Source organism: Canis aureus, chromosome 33 (assembly GCF_053574225.1).
Source record: "Canis aureus isolate CA01 chromosome 33, VMU_Caureus_v.1.0, whole genome shotgun sequence".
Lineage (NCBI taxonomy): Eukaryota > Metazoa > Chordata > Mammalia > Carnivora > Canidae > Canis > Canis aureus.
Window position 1 is genome coordinate 32,043,686 of NC_135643.1, and position 16,464 is coordinate 32,060,149.

Here is a 16,464-nt window from a genome sequence, read left to right on the forward strand (position 1 = left end):
AAAGAACTTATACACGTCAACACCCCAAAACCAAATAATCCAATTAAAAAATGGGCAGAAGACATGAACAGACACTTCTCCAAAGAAGACATACAGATGGCCAACAGACACATGAAAAGACATTTGTCATTAGGGCGGCTGGGTGGCTCAGTCATTTGAGTGTCCAACTCTTGATTTTGGCTCAGGTCATGATCTCAGGGTCATGAGATTGAGCCCAGCATCGAGCCCTGTATTGGGTTCCATGCTCACTAGAGAGTCTGCTTGTCTCTATTTCTCTCTGCTCTTCCCCATCCCCCCTTTTTTCTCTCTCTCAAATAAATAAATAAAATCTTTTTAAAATGAAGGATGTTTATCATGATTTACCATCAGGGAAATGCAAGTCAAAACTACAATGAGCTATTACCTCATACCTGTCAAAATGGCCAAAATCAACAACACAAGAAACAATAAGGGTTACTGAGGATGTAGAGGAAAAGGAGTCCCATGCACTCTTGATGGGAATGCAAATTAGTACAGCCATTATGGGAGACAGTATGGAGGTTCCTCAAAAAGTTAAAAATAAAACTACCTTACTACTGGAAATTCACTCAAAGAACACAAAAACACTAACTCAAAGGGATACATGCCCCCTATATTTATACCTGCATTATTTACAATAGCTAAGTTATTGGAAGCAGCCCAAGTGTCTATGAATTGATGAATGGATAAAGATGTGGCATATATACAATGGAATATCATTCAGCCATAAAAAAGAATGAAATCTTCCCATTTTAAGTAACATAGATGGAGTTAGAGAGTATAATGCTAAGTGAAGTAAGTCAGTCAGAGAAAGACAAATACCATATGATTTCACGCCAGTGTGGAATTTACGAAACCAAACAAACAAGTAAAGGGGGACAAAAGAGACAGAGAAACAAATCAAGAAACAGACTCTTAATTATAGAGAACAAATTGATGGTTACCAGAGATGTGGAGGATGGAAGAATGGGTGAATTAGGTGATGGGGGATTGAAGAGTACACTTGCTGTGATGAGCACTGGGTATTGTATGGAAGTGTTGAACACTGTATTGTACACCTGAACCCAATAGAACACTGTATGTTAACAAAGTGGAATTAAAATTTTTAAAAAAGAAAGCAGCTACTTGAACAGGTATTTGTATTACCCATGTTGATAACAGCATTTTTTACAATAGCCAAAAGGTAGAAGCAACCCAAGTGCTAATTGATGGGTGAATGGAGAAACAAAATGTGGTATATACATTGGAATATACATATGGAATATTATGCAAATTTAAAAAGGAAAGAAATTCTGACACATACCACAAAATGGATAGACCTTGAAGACAACACTTTAAGCCACTCACAAAAGGATATGTCCTATATGATATACCACATTGATGAAGTACCTAGAGCAGTCAAAATTTATACACAGAAATTAGAATCGTGGCTTCCAGGAGTTTGGAGAAGTGAGTAAGGAGTTTAATTTTGGGTAGATGAAAAAGTTCTGGAGATGGATGGTGTGATGTTTGCACAATGATGTGAATGTACTTAATGCCACTGAATGGTACACTGAAAAATGGTTAAAATGGTAACTTTTATGCTATATATATATATATATATATATATATATATACATATATATATTTAAGATTTTATTTATTTATTCATGAGAGACAGAGAGAGAGAGAGAGGCAGAGACACAGGCAGAGGGATAAGCAGGCTCCATGCAGGGAGCCCGACGTGGGACTCGATCCCGGATCTCCAGGATCAGACCCTGGGCTGAAGGCGGCACTAAACCGCTGAGCCACCAGGACTGCCCATGTTATATATATTTTATCGCAATAAACAAAATCAATTACCAAGATCTAGCTTATTCTACCCAGAAGACAGTTTTAATCGAAATATGAGATTTTGATAAGAAAATCCATTCACACCTGTAGGATAGCACTCCACTTTTAAAAGCTGGTCCTGGACAGCCTGGGCAACTCAGCAGTTTAGTGCCTCCTTTAGCCCAGGGCATGATCCTGGAGACCTGGGATCGAGTCCCACGTCAGGCTCCCTGCATGGAGCCTGCTTCTTCCTCTGTCTGTGTCTCTGCCTCTCTCTCTATCTCTCTCTGTGTGTCTCTTGTGAATAAATAAATAAAATCTTTAAAAGCTGGTCCCAGTGTACTAACAAATTTCCCAACAAGTGTTACTAATAGCAAATTTAAATAGCAACAGAGTTTTTGCTCACTTGAAATGCTATAGATAGCCTATTTTAATGAAGCAATTAAGAATCGGAAAGAACTAATTCAAATTCTAGTTCTATTACCTAGCTCTGGAAAATACACCAGTACTTAATTTCTTAGTTTCTTCCATCTATAAAGCTTCTTCCTTTTAGGACTGATATAAAGATGCTGTAAGACAAAACTAAATAAATTAATTAACTTAAAAATGTTTAAAAAGAAAGATTTCTATAAGGTAATACAAATATATATGTATATGTGCATATACATATATACATACTTACATATGTATGTATATCATTATTAAACATTAGCATAATCTGAATATCACACACTAGGTATCATTATACCCAAACTGCCTTCCCACATGTTCCACAGAAGTATATCCAGAATTATTTCAGCTAAAAACAGTTATCACCCAAATACTATTTCAGCAATGTCATCTACCTGTTAAGAGCAGTTCTCTCTTGCAAGTACTTAAAGACAGACAGGCAGGTAGAGAACTATTGTAAGACAAAGTAAAGGCAAGTCAAGAAACTAGTTCAAATTTGTGTGTCAACATTTCAGAAGAGGCAGCTTCTTGTCTATTTCCAGATGTAAGACATTTGTTTATTTGTATCATAGAGAGTTTTATTTTTTCATTTCACATTTTATTATTTTGTCTTAGAAAAGAAATTCATGAATGAAACAAGCTAAACTGAATGAAAAAAGAGTTAATGATTTCCTTGTCTCTTTTTCCACCTCCTACCCTGGGTAATTAATGTTAGTATATTTCTCCTTGACCATACAAATATATAGAAGCAGATATGTACACACAATTCTTTTTTTTTTGTACACACAATTCTAAAGATGATTTATTTTTACAAAAATGGAATTGTATCAAATACATTGCATCACTCATGTAACATAAACATTCATCTAGTTCATAAATATGAATCTAACTCATTTTAAATTATAGAATTATATCCCCTAGTATGATACACCACAACTGATTCAGCTTGGACATTCATGGGTTTGTTTTGCTAGTTTATGTGTTTGTAAATCATTACAAAAAATTTCTATGATAAATAGCCTTATATAAATATCTTTCCAAAATAGAGCTTTTATTTCTTTTTTTAATTTTTTTTTTAACTTTTTTTTATTTATTTATGATAGTCACAGAGAGAGAGAGAGAGAGGCAGAGACACAGGCAGAGGGAGAAGCAGGCTCCATGCACCGGGAGCCCGATGTGGGATTCGATCCCGGGTCTCCAGGATCGCGCCCTGGGCCAAAGGCAGGCGCCAAACCGCTGCGCCACCCAGGGATCCCGAGCTTTTATTTCTTATTTTAAGATAGATTTTCAAAGAGCCAATGAATATATTTATTTTTAAATTTGAAATTGACTATTTAATATACATGGATCTTTCCTCTATTCTACTTGCCTGATCTAGTTGTCTTTTTCTAGGGTGGTAACATATTGTTTTGATTATAGGTTGTGGTAGAGAGAACAATTGCTCATCAGTATCTGTGTTTTCCTCATCTTCCTGGGTATACCACTAGAATACATTTCTCATTCTTCTTGCATTTATTTATTTTTTTTTAATTAATTTATTTATTTGAGAGAAATAGAGAGAAAGCAGGAGCCGGGGCGGGGGGAGGGGGTGGCAGAGGAAGAAGCAAACTCCCCACTGAGTAGGGAGCCAGATATGGAGCTCAATCGCAGGACCCTGGGATCATGACCTGAGCTGAAGGCAGACACTTAACCTACTGAATCACCAGGTGCCCCTCATTCTTCTTGCATTTAGGTGAAGCCATATGATTAGTAATTACTCACCAAGCAAGTTTTAAAAAAAAGTGAGACTTCTCCATCTTTTTGCCAATCACTGGATGGATGAAGACTTTCAGGAGAAAAGGAAAAGCCATAAGACAAAGAATACAGGTGTGCTGGTCTATCAATGTTTTGCCTCTCCGCGCCAAATCTACCCCTCTTTGCCCTGCTTTGTTACACTAAAGTTAGATCCAATAAACAAACACTTCTCCTTTGCTAGGTGGCACAAGGCTAAGTTTGTCAGCAGAAGGTGTTAGAGGGACCCTTTAAGAGGAATGGGATTCTCATCCTGATTCTGAGGTAGTTTCTCCTATTGATTCTTGCAGGACACTGCAACAGTGTGCCGGACACCTAGTGGCTGTCACTCGCCCACAAGTTTCCCTGGCACACAAGCAGGCAGCTTCTTACTGAGTCTAACATAGTGGGTAGCTTTCTGCTTGCCAGCGCCAGCCTGTGGCCGCTCAGCAAACCTGCCCACCTTCCAATGGGCCACAAGCACATGCTCTCTAAAGAGCTCTGACTCTCAGCTTTCAGAGGCTGAAGGGGAGGCTCTTCCAAGTCTGTCCCTTGAGTACTCTGCCTCAGCCCTGGAGGTCAAAACTGCTTCCATATTTGCTAGTCCTCTATTCTTTAGAGTTCTCTCTATAACTTAATGGTTCATCCCCCTAGTTCATAAACCTTCAATTTACCATTTCCCTCTTCAAATTACTGGTAGAGTTTCTGTCTCCTGACTAATACAGCATATCCTTGTCTGACTGTTGGAAAAGAGCCTCCCACCCCACACCACCCATTACAAGAATATTAAATAATTGTGTTTGGCCACTAAATTTCGAGGGTTGCTGTTTATAGCAATTAGACTACTTTGAACAAGCAATTGAATTAAATAATTATTGTAGCGGTTATTATCTGGTAAAGGGAGTACTCTAGGCCCTTTTTCAAACTGGCATAGCTACTCTCAGCCAATAATACTCTGATATGAAATTTGACTTCATTTATCCTATTCTAGTAAATGAAAATTTCACTCCACTGAAATTCCAACTGAAATAATATTTTTATGAAATGTTATGTTTTTATAATATTAACTCTTTCCCCTGGGAAACATATTATGACTCTGCAGTTGTTTCAACTTTATATAAAGTTCTCCAATAATGTAATTTTTTCCATATAGGAATACCTTGCTTATTAAATTTCTTTTATTGTTACTTCAAATAAGATATCTTTGTTATAATTTTTAAATTGTTCTTTCTAATTCAAAGCATTTCTATAGATTTTTGAATATTGATTTTTTTAATCTACCTAAATTATAGACTATAAATTTTATCTATACTTATAAAAGACTACTTTGCCTTTGGATCATTACAATAATGCTTCTTTGAATAGTCTTGTACATCTCTTTTGGGTTGGTGTACACATTCAACTTAAAGTGAACACATGTCTAAGAAGTGGAATAGAGATTTATTGAGCCAAGATCTAGTCGTTGCAGTTTCATGACCAAGACTTTGGTATACTTTGAAAAAGTTAAATGATTTCTTTTACATTGACAAGTATATATTTCAGAGAAATAGAACTTATCTGGTAAAATCAAATGTTATGGAAACAAGTGGTATGATTATTGCTGAACGGTTCCTAATAATTAGGCAGAAATGTCACTAGAATTAAAAAGGCTATTAACCAGATATCACAGTGTGATAGGCCCAAATTATAGAAGGTCCTGACAGGGCATTATGTTTGCATTAGACACTAGGTAATGGACACTGAACAGCAGAGTGACCTGGTCTAAATAATACTTAAGGGAAACACTCCGGCAGATGAATGGCATAGAATGAAGTGTGAATTTAAGGTAGCGAGATCCTTACAAGCTGCTTGGAAGTGATCTCTTTTTGGAAACTTCAGAAAATGGGGAGACACAGGGAAAACTTCAGACATTTGTACCAAAATGAATCCAAAAACTTATCTTACTTTGTAGTAGTTTCATCATATTTAAATGCAGCAAGAATGTAAACATCAAACTTTTCATATATTAAATTTTTTAAAAAGATTTTATTTATTTATTCACAAGAGACACACAGAGAGAGATAGAGAGAGAGGCAGAGACACAGACAGAGGTAGAAGCAGGCTCCATGCAGGGACCCTGATGTAGGACTCGATCCCGAGTCCCCAGGATCATGCCCTGGGCCGAAGGTGGCTCTAAACCACTGAGCCACACAGGCTGCCCCATATATTAAGTTTATCTCACAATTTCCAGCCCAAATTTCAAGTTTGGTTCCAATTTTGTGTGAATATCTAAGAAAAAATTGATTGAGTTATAAAAGAAAAAAAATGTTTTATAATGATGACAATTACCAGAAGGCTTAGGAGAAAAAGAGTTTACCCTTCAAAAGCACAGCAGACATGCACAGAATTGTAATGATTTTAGTCATGTAATGATTTTAGTCATGCTAATAAAGTTGCTGGATTTCTACTTTTTGAAGGAGTTTCTCAAATTACTCAGAACCTTGCTTTGGGTATTTTTGCTTTTAGAGGCACAGGAGGTACAAGTGGAGGATAATTAATACCTTCCTGCAGAGACAAGAACAGAATCCTCAAGAGTATCAAATGAAAAGCAGGAACAGGGAGCATTCAGTCCAATGTGCACTGGAAAATCTGCCTGTCAATATGATGCCAGTTCATCCATGACTTATATCCACACCCTCTTTGAAACAGAAACTTTTTTTAAAAAATCACTTTTTGTCACAGCCAGGAAATGGCATATTTGAAACTACTGTCATCAGAGATGGTGGTACCCCATTAGCACAATTTCTCCTACTGCTTTTGTCACTTTCCACACGCAGAGACATCATGCAGAAATGCACACTTACAAGCCTCTGTGTGTGGTATTATAGTAAGGATTTGTGTTTCTATATGTCATTTTTCACCTACACCCAGATAGCCTTAGGGACCCCTGAAACTGTACCAGAATTTCAAGGTGTCAAGTAGTGCCCAAAAAAAAGGTTATCTCACAGGTTTTTGGACATGCTAAATTCAGGGTCCAGAGGTCCTACTTGGAGCTATGTCATTCCTGTCAGGTAGCTGAAGAGACAAACATATAACAAGACAGAAGACTCCTTGGAGTTCTTTATGTCAAAAATCACTCAGACATGATGTTTATTTGTAGTAGCATTTTTGCCTGGACTAAGAGAAGATGGATGAACCAAAACCTAGTTGGACTTGTCATTAATGGCCTAAATCAATCATTACAAAAGGACACTCAATTACCTCAAAAAGAGGACTAAAGCCAAAAGTATTATGAAAAAATAAGAGATGACAACTTTACTTTGCTGATGCTTATTTTAATGATAAATCATTTGTTAATGCATTCCATTACTAATAGGCAGATTATCAATTTATTTGAATTGGTGTAATGACATTAAATCAATTAACTTTACAGGAAAATTAGAGAAATTTAACTCTATAAAAAAGGCAGCATACAAACATATGTATTATGTTCCATGTGGTAATACAAGAGATCAACAAACAGGAACTTTGCACCAAATTTTCCATAACACTACTTTCAAAGGAGAGGATTAATACATTTGTGAATTATATTTAACACACAGAAACTCAATTAGACCATGAGCTTAAGGTAAGGTGGAGCTATGAGACATCTTCAAGGGACCACATTTACGGTTCAGAACAGCCTCAACTCAGAATTGCCCTTCATTTATACTAGGAAATAAACAAAAGAAGCTTCATGAATGTACAATTAGTGGTTATCATCTCTGTATCACTTGGTTTCCTGGCCTTTGGGGCCCATTGGTAATTGGTATTAGCCAAAACCACAGCCTAAGCAATGGATAAAACATTGTTGTGTGCACACTCTGCTCTCATGCTAAATAAAAGTTATTCACAATTATATTGAATGTATGTAAAGAATGCAGGCCAAAGAGAATGATGGATTATTTACCTTTGGGAAAACTCCAATATTCAGAATATAAATATCACTCTCTCCTCTAGACTATGCCTACTTTCAACAATACAGGTAAGCAAACAACAGAGCCTAATTATTTCTATGCTTTTGACTCTAATACGTTACAACCCGAGATATTGAAATAACTTACAAATAAAATTGTAATATATCTGTCACTGAATACTAGAGATTGAGAAATGTCTCAATTTACAAAAGCAAACAAACAAACAAAAAACAGAAGTAAATAAGAAACATGAATTGAAACTGGAAAGCTTTGTATTGATCCTAGTTAAGTATGTAAAACAGGCCATCAGTTGGTGGTTTCTGAACATTGTAAAGGAAGTGGCCACAAGAAGCCAAGCGAATTCAATAAAAGGAATTCTTCTTAGCATTTGTGATTTTCTAAAATTATACTATTTGTACATTTATTTATAATCTATATTCCCATTTGAATACAATTTTGTCTGGTTTGTTCACATATTTAACATCTATGCATTCTGAAATATAGTAAGATTTCAATAAGTATTTGCTAAAAGAATCAATTAATTTAAAATATCAGAATAAAAAATATATTAAAACATGCACATATGTGATTCACATATTTATTAGATGAGCTGCATTATGTTAACACAAGTGCAATCTTACTGAAATCCTAACTAAATATCTCTTTAGTATTTCTATTTTCTCTAAGAATAATGAGCAAGTCAACACTTCTCTGATTTGCAAGTTCTCTCAGTTTTCTAGAACACTTTAAACCTCAAAGTGATAAAAAAATGATGGTCTAGGTATTGTCTGAATATATCAGCATTTCTCATGATAATCCTAGAAAAAGCATGTATTTTGTTAATAAGTAAACTTGGGAGCAGATAATTATTTAAATATATAACCTGATCATCTTACTGAGGTCCATATATTAAATTTTGGGACAGTGGGGCTAATTTAGAAATAATAGGGACCTTAGCCTTCTAATGTGGCTAGACCTATAAAATAAAGTATGCTTTGGTGAGAAAATAGAGGGCAAATGTAGGGATTTTCTGGAAAGAAAACAAATGCAAGTACAAAGACTAATTGAAATTCAATAGATTATTTATACAAGGGTAGAATTAACTATAAAATAAAACCTTTTAAACTTCTTCAGATGCCTTCACAAAAGCAAAATGCTCACCTTAGTGTTTGTCTAGTCACTATATACAACATTATCATTTTTCAATTGGATCCACATTAAATATCGAGTCAAATTCATTTTCTGAAAACTAGTTCCAGATTATGGCAGATGTTTGGGGTTGCATATTTTAAAAATAAACTACAAAATACAATAGTAGCCATCTGTTTCAGAATTTTCTGTTTATTGTTTTCAGGGAGTAACAGGCAAAAATAGAAACAAATAAAAGAAAACAGCTGTCATGGAAAACTTTGAAAGGCCAAAAAATTATGCTCTTAAACTGGTATTGAAATTAACAGATTGGTCAACTTGAATAACCAGATTTGTCCTAAAAGAAATGGTTTTGAATTTTTTATTAAGTTGTTCAGTTGTATTGGCATCACTTTGGCTTAAGCCATTGATAGGTGAAGAACATTATAAACCCTTAACATTTATATAAACTAAATATAGCTTTCCACTGACATATATATAATGTACTGACATATATAATGATTTTATTTAAACTTCCATTTAAAATGGCAGTGGGTTGGCAGCTCCATGAATTGGCTTCTCACAACTTTACATTTGAAATGTGTTCATATTGACAGAAATGATATTGCTGAAATTTTGAAGTAATTTCTACAAACAATAAGACTCATCTGACTAGATGAAGAAAAAAAAATATATTCCTATCCAAAAGAACACAGGAAGAAAATATTTTCTCTTCCACTATATTTCTGTGGATTCAGAACTCAAAGGAATGTACCTTTGTTTCCAGACTCCTGGAATAGAAAACCTGCTCTTTAAGATTCAGGAAATTTTATTACACTCTTCATTCCTTCTTCTTACTATCATCAGATGAACTAAAGGTCTTTGTTGTCTGGCCCAGTTTTCTCTCCATGTTAAATCCTATAATCTTCTGAAAGGATTTTGCTGTTCTAACAAACCCAGCCCTTTCACTTTCCAGGCCTACTGGTTCCATGTAACCTTCTCTTTCACTTCCAAGTCAGATATTCAGATTGGTATCCAGTCCTTGTCACAATTCCTAATTGCTTCATCTTCAAAAATATTCAATCAAATATCTTGTTTTCTTCCCACAACTGCTTCTCGTTCCACCTCACTTGTTCAACCTCTCACTTCAAGCAGTGGTTTGGCTTCATTGGACTACCAATCCTTTAATATATCTATCTCAGCTCTTCTGATACATAAGTCATCTCCTTTCTTCACTTTCCTATCATCCAAGTGTAGTACTCCTTGCAAATTCCAATCATCATAAACACCTGACTCCAAAACCTAATACCTAGATTCCAATAGGAAAACCAAATAACACTTCTAGCAAAAAAAAGTTTGATGGAAAGAAGAAGAAAAAAATGAAAGACAAAGCTTGCCCATACTCAGCTCTATACTCTGTCCCTCCTAGATGAGCATCTTCAAGATCCATCCTCACACATGATTTTTGTTTGTTTTTGTTCTGATTCCTGCTGATAAATATGAGCCATAGCTCTCAGTAAATGTCTCCTGAAGAGGTAGTAGTCCCCTAGAAAGACCATGCTGAGGTCTGGCTCTATTGGTTTAGAAACAAACAAACAAACAAACAAACAAATACAAAAAAAAAAAAAAAAACACAAAAAAACTAGTGAAAGATCTTGAGGAGATTAAACATCTTTTTCAAGAAATCTATTTCAGATAAGGTCTTTGCCTCCATGCAGGACACTCCTATCCTTTAACAAGAGGGAGGTGAGTTAGCTTCCCTTCTGGAGGATTCATGGGAATCTGTGGGTTTGTAGTTCTCCAGATATCTGCTCAAATATCTCCATTCCATGTCTTTGTCCTTACCACAGAGAACTAGTTGGAACTATGAATTCAATCTCCTATAACTCTGCCAGTCTCATAATCAAATTTCAGGCCTAATTTTCAGTACAGGTGGCTCTCTATAATGCTGCTCTGTAAGCTTTTTAGTCTTCATGATGTGCCTTGGTAGTTAGCTGTCATGAGCCTGTCATTCTTGTCCTATGAAACTACTGTGGCAGTTAACAAATGAAAATCATCTCCACTATTGTTATAAGAAACATTGCCCCCTGCCACAATAGGTTTTAAATGCTAACGTTATCACATAAGCTCATGCCTCCTCTTTTTTCTGTATTCCATCCTTGTTCCCTAATTGCTACAAACAATGTGAAAATTCAGTCACATAGTAAGGTCTAAGGTGAATGTATCAATACATTTTGTATGTAAAAAAATGACCAATCAGAAGATCTAATGGGAAAAATATTGCATTTACAATAACAATAAAAGATTTTTTTTAATGCTTAGTAAATAAATGACCATTAGGTTCAGCTGCATGCTCAAATAAACAGTGGCTTAGATACACAATTGGTTATTGTTTCATGTGAAAAGTCCACTGGTCAGGGATCCAAGACTGGAATAACTGTTTCACAGGCTTCTAAAAGTTCTGGGCTCCTTTCTGGTTTCTGCTCTAGCCATATTGTCTCATTCTCACCACAAGAAACAGAAGAGAGAACACACCTTCTCCCTTAAAGAACACTTTTCAAAACTTATATATACCACTTCCACATATATTACTTTGTCCAAAATTTAGTCAATAGCTAGGCTTACCTGCAATGGAAGCTGAAATGAAGGCTCCATTCTGGGCAGACATGTTCCAGCTGAAATTCAGGGCCTTCACTACAGAGAAAGAAGGGGAGAAGTAATATTAGGGGACACCTTGGAATGTTTAAAAGAAAAATGTAAGATCTGCAAAGAAAGATTTTCCAAATTGCCTGAGAGATACAACAGATCTGAACAAATGAAAAAGCACACCATATTCTTGGGTAAACAACAAGAAAATTTACCTTGATAATCCACAAATAAGTTGTAATTGCCATGAATTTTAATGCCTAAAACAAATACTGTAACAAGATCATATATTAAAAAAGACTATTAAATATATGAATAAATAATAGAAACACAGAGTAACAACTTTTGGCAGATCAGATAAATAAAAATAAGGTCATAGTTATTTTTAACAGTAGAGTAAATAATATCCAGATGTCAGTTAAGGTAACCTTTCTGTCTGAAATAAAATTGGTAAACACCTTCATTACACATCAGGCAAAGGTTCAATGGCCTCCCCAACACTTCTGAGAATTCCTATGTCTTTCCTTCTCAAAAATCCCTCTAGCCTTATTCTTGTCCTCTGAGACTCTTTAGATTCTCCCCTTCTGTTTCATTCTACTTCATCCCCTATGCATTGGCCCAGACGTGGGACACAGACCCTTTTCTTCATTTATCTAACACCGGCTCATAAAGGCCATTTTTGTTTGTAGTCAACCTAAGTGAATGTTTGGGACAGTAAAGTAGGTAGAACTATAGCCCTGATAAGCAACCTACTTATACATACTAGGCAGACTGTTCTTAAATGTCATTAGTGTTTAGCTATACCACCACTGTGAATTTCTCCCATTTTTCTAGTAAATCTAGCTTCTTGCCTTGTTACATATCTCTGCTCCCCCCAGGAAAACTGCCCTAACATTTCCCTGTTGCTCTGTTTTCAGGCCTACTTCATTTTGCCTCATCTCAGAAAAGAATTATTTCTCTCTCTCTCTCTCTCTCTCTCTCTCTCAGATAACTCCAACAAACAGCTGGGTAGAACATATCAGAAGAGTTACCACCATAATTTCCATCAGACTCCTAGAGTCATACCTAATAAAGATGCACTGCAGTCAGCTTGTACTGGCTCACAAGAGACAATTATGTGGACTTCCTTCCTACTCTCCATTCAGTTACTTCACATAAGTAGGTTAAGTAGGTTGAAATCCACATAGTGAAATTATTTACACCTTGTAAATTGGCAAATGCTACAAATATCAATATTTTTGTTTTGGTTTGGGGGGAGATTTGAGGGTTTTTCTGTGTGGTTTTTAGTTTAGTTTTGTTTTGCTTATTTAGAGGACAAGTTTATTAGCACCACACAGCATACACTCTAGAAAGCTCTGTGTTTAATCTGCAAAAAAAGATTCCAGTTTTTTTACTCCTCCCACAAGAACCCTCCAGGGCAGAAATAAAAGCAGGGCAAGGACACTGAGATTCTCTTGCTTGGATCCTACACAGACCATAGGAATATGATATTCCACCGTATTCTAGTCCATGATTTTCTCTATGCGACAATACTGAGTAGAACTGTTCAGGCAACATAGGTATGCAGCTGTATAATTGATTAAATTGTTAAGTACACTAATCTCACTAGAGTTCAAACTTGAGGACAAAAATAAGCTATTATATCATATTCTAAAGAGACCCTGGGCATCAATATCTCTCACAAAATCTAATGAAAAGTAAAAGAATCAGCCTTCTACCTTCAGCCAGGCCTCATTCCCACCACACTCCACCCCAACAACCTATATAAAAAGTTAACTGGAAGCAGAGAAGGAAAGGTTGTTGAAGTCATTGGACTTTAGTGAATGTAGTATTCATAGGAAAATGTACTTCCTCAGCCCTCAAGCCAAGATGGCAGGAGGGCGTTCTTTTAGAGATTGTTGAATAGAATTTTTTTAGCTCCTCCAAAATGAGTCAAGTGGCCTTGCATTGGGGGAAATGCTTATCTGCTAAGACTTGATGACTTGTCCCTATGAATAAAAGAGAGATGATGGCAGTAGAGCAGCCACAACAGCATTTGCTGTTCCAAGGATCTATGAATTTCTTATAGGTCCTGGCGATACCAGAAAAGGAACTAATCTTGAGATCTTTCTGCCAATACTTCATCCAAGAAGGCAGACTAGATTAGACTAAGGAACTCCAGCATGGAGAGGCTATGGTATATATCACTGTGGATGGGAACTGAGTAGGAAAAATTAAAAATGTTTGTTCCAGAGAAGATGCAACGTGCCAGAGAAATGAGCCACAGGAAAATCTCACAGGATGGTGCGAAGAACTCATACACGCCCCTCCATGAGAAATTAATTCTTTCAATGACTTTCACACAGAAAGGCCACCATCAGCAGCCTGTCAGAAATAGCCAGAGGAGCAGCATAAACCAGTACAAGCCAACAAAAAAAGGATAACATGCCCAGTTAAAAAACTTAACTCTTTAGTCCATTTTCCTCTTGTCTAGAGGTAAGGGGGTACAAGAAATGTCCATGTTAATCTCTCACTTAAAAACCCTTGAATCACTATTTTAAGAAGTAATTTGATGAAGCAAAACTTTAGATCAAGTATGAAGATAATTTTAAACTTAATTAGGTTGAGTTTTTAAATCTGAGAATGTCTAAAGATTATGGACTCTGTCTATAATCCTTTTAGAGAATGAAGTGGAGGATTTGATAAATGTTGAAAGCACTGATTAGAGAAAAATAAAATTTTAGGCTTATACTCCACCCAGTTGAGATCCACCCTTTAATAAACAGTGCTTATTTGGGATTTACACAAAACAAGAACAGACCAAAATCCTCTTCTTTGTCTTTTTTCTCTCCACCCAAAAATCCCCTTCAGTGTTCCTTCACTGTGACAGACTCCCTCTTGGTTTATTCCAGTTTGTGCCATTCTTCTGGCTGCAGATAGTGGCCTCTTTGCATGAAAGGCATTGAAAAGTTGATTTTTCATGGACCTCCCTCATGTGTGAGTTCTCCACTTATCCTGTGGCTATTCTCTGGCATGGGAGATCAAGCCAGCACTTCCAGGTCCTTCCCCTGGCATGTCTTTATATTATGGTAAGTGGTTTCGTGTACCTAGGTTATCTCATCTGGCACCAGTGGAGTTTTTCCCCTTTAGATAGCAGTCTATTTATTTGTAAAGTATTATTTAAACCTAAATACATATTGGCACAAACCTCTCATCATTTTACTTCTCAATAAAGGCAAGGTGTCTAATTTCTCCCTCCGCTCCCCTAAGAGCTAGCCCCAGGCCTCACCACTATTTATTCACACAGTAATTTAGCTTTCCAAAAGTCCAAAGATTAGATCATATGCTCTGATAAGCAAATGACCTCACAGTTTGTTAAATATAGAAGAACTAATAGAAGCCTTGAAAGTTCAATCTTTCCCTTCTCCTCTCCTTACTCCTTATCTCTTTCCCAATAAAATATATGCATCATTCTTTCCTCCTCTCAGAAAGTAAAGACTGTTACAATTGTCTTGTTTTATTTATTTTTTTTAAGATTTTATCTATTTATTCATGAGAGACACAGAGAGAGAGGCAGAGACATAGGCAGAGGGAGAAGCAGGTTCCCCATGGGGATCCCAATGAGGAACTCTATCTGAGGACCCTGGGAATCAAGATCTGAGCTGAAGGCAGATACTCAACCACTGAGACACCCAGGTGTCCCAATTGTTTTGTTTTAAAAAAAAAATTCCTTCTCCCAGTAATTAGTTATACTGGATTATGTAAATGTAGAGACAAGAAGCCAAATTAACCCTATAAACATACCTGGGGTTGAGGAATTGTATCTATATCTATCTATCTATCTATCTATCTATCTATCCATCTATCATCTATCTATATATAATATTTGACTTTGTATCTCTAGGCCAGGTATGTGCTCTCCCTACCAACCTCACTGGCATCACTTCCTAATGAATTGCTTTTGGCTGTTCAGCACATTCATATCACTTACCTTATTTCTAAAGGTATTTGATGAAGGATGGTTGGAAGGCAGGTAGGCAGGGACAACCCCCCATCCCAAGAGGAAACCATCCATAAAAGGATTTTATACCAACTTGGAAGGAGCTCTCCACCCTTTCCCATGTGATAGATGACAAAAACCTGATTGGATGACAAGCACAGGGAGGGTTAATCAGATTAAAACAGCCCAGCCAACAAGCCTATAAAAACCCCTAGATTTAGAAACTCCAGGGACTACCCTTTCAGGTCCCCTCCCTCTTCAGGAGCTTTGTACCAGTACTTTACTATCACTCAATAGACCTTGCTTTGCTGCCCACCACTCTGTCTGGTCCACTTCTTTCTTTTTCTTTCTTTCTTTCTTTCTTTCTTTCTTTCTTTCTTTCTTTCTTTCTTTCTTTCTTCTTCTTTCTTTCTCCTTTCTTTTTTAAATAGAAGGTTGTAGAAGGGGAGGTGGGTGGGAGGATAGGGTAATTGGGTGATGGTCTATCTCTTCATTCTTTGAAGGGGCATGACCAAGAACCATGGTTACTGTCTGAGAAAAAATCCTGTAACATTTGAATTGACCTGAAACAAATGGTTAATACATGGATACATGTGTGCCTCTTTCCCACTAACAGTGAATATGCCTTCTTTTCAAGCATCCATAAAACATTTGTAAATATTGTTTCAAGAATGGGCAAACAAATCAGCAATATTATAGACTACCTTAAAACCACTAAAATAAAAA

At 36.3% G+C, this 16,464-nt stretch overlaps 1 protein-coding gene across 5 annotated transcripts in view; it reads right to left on the minus strand.

The window, feature by feature from the left end:
* Nucleotides 1-16,464, minus strand: part of LOC144303892 (uncharacterized) — a 305,981-nt gene that overhangs the window by 18,864 nt on the left and 270,653 nt on the right. For 3 of the 5 annotated variants that reach the window (XR_013370918.1, XR_013370913.1, XM_077882298.1), the window contains 2 exons: nucleotides 15,730-15,878; nucleotides 11,739-11,807 (listed from right to left, as the gene is read on the minus strand). Coding sequence is in view for 1 of the 5 variants with exons in the window: in XM_077882298.1 (XP_077738424.1) it covers nucleotides 11,739-11,807; nucleotides 15,730-15,878 (218 nt within the window). In the remaining 4 variants the exon portion in view is untranslated. Of the gene's footprint in view, nucleotides 1-7,343; nucleotides 10,687-11,738; nucleotides 11,808-15,729; nucleotides 15,879-16,464 lie in introns of those variants that run through there. The other 2 variants (XR_013370915.1, XR_013370920.1) reach the window with 2 other exon arrangements.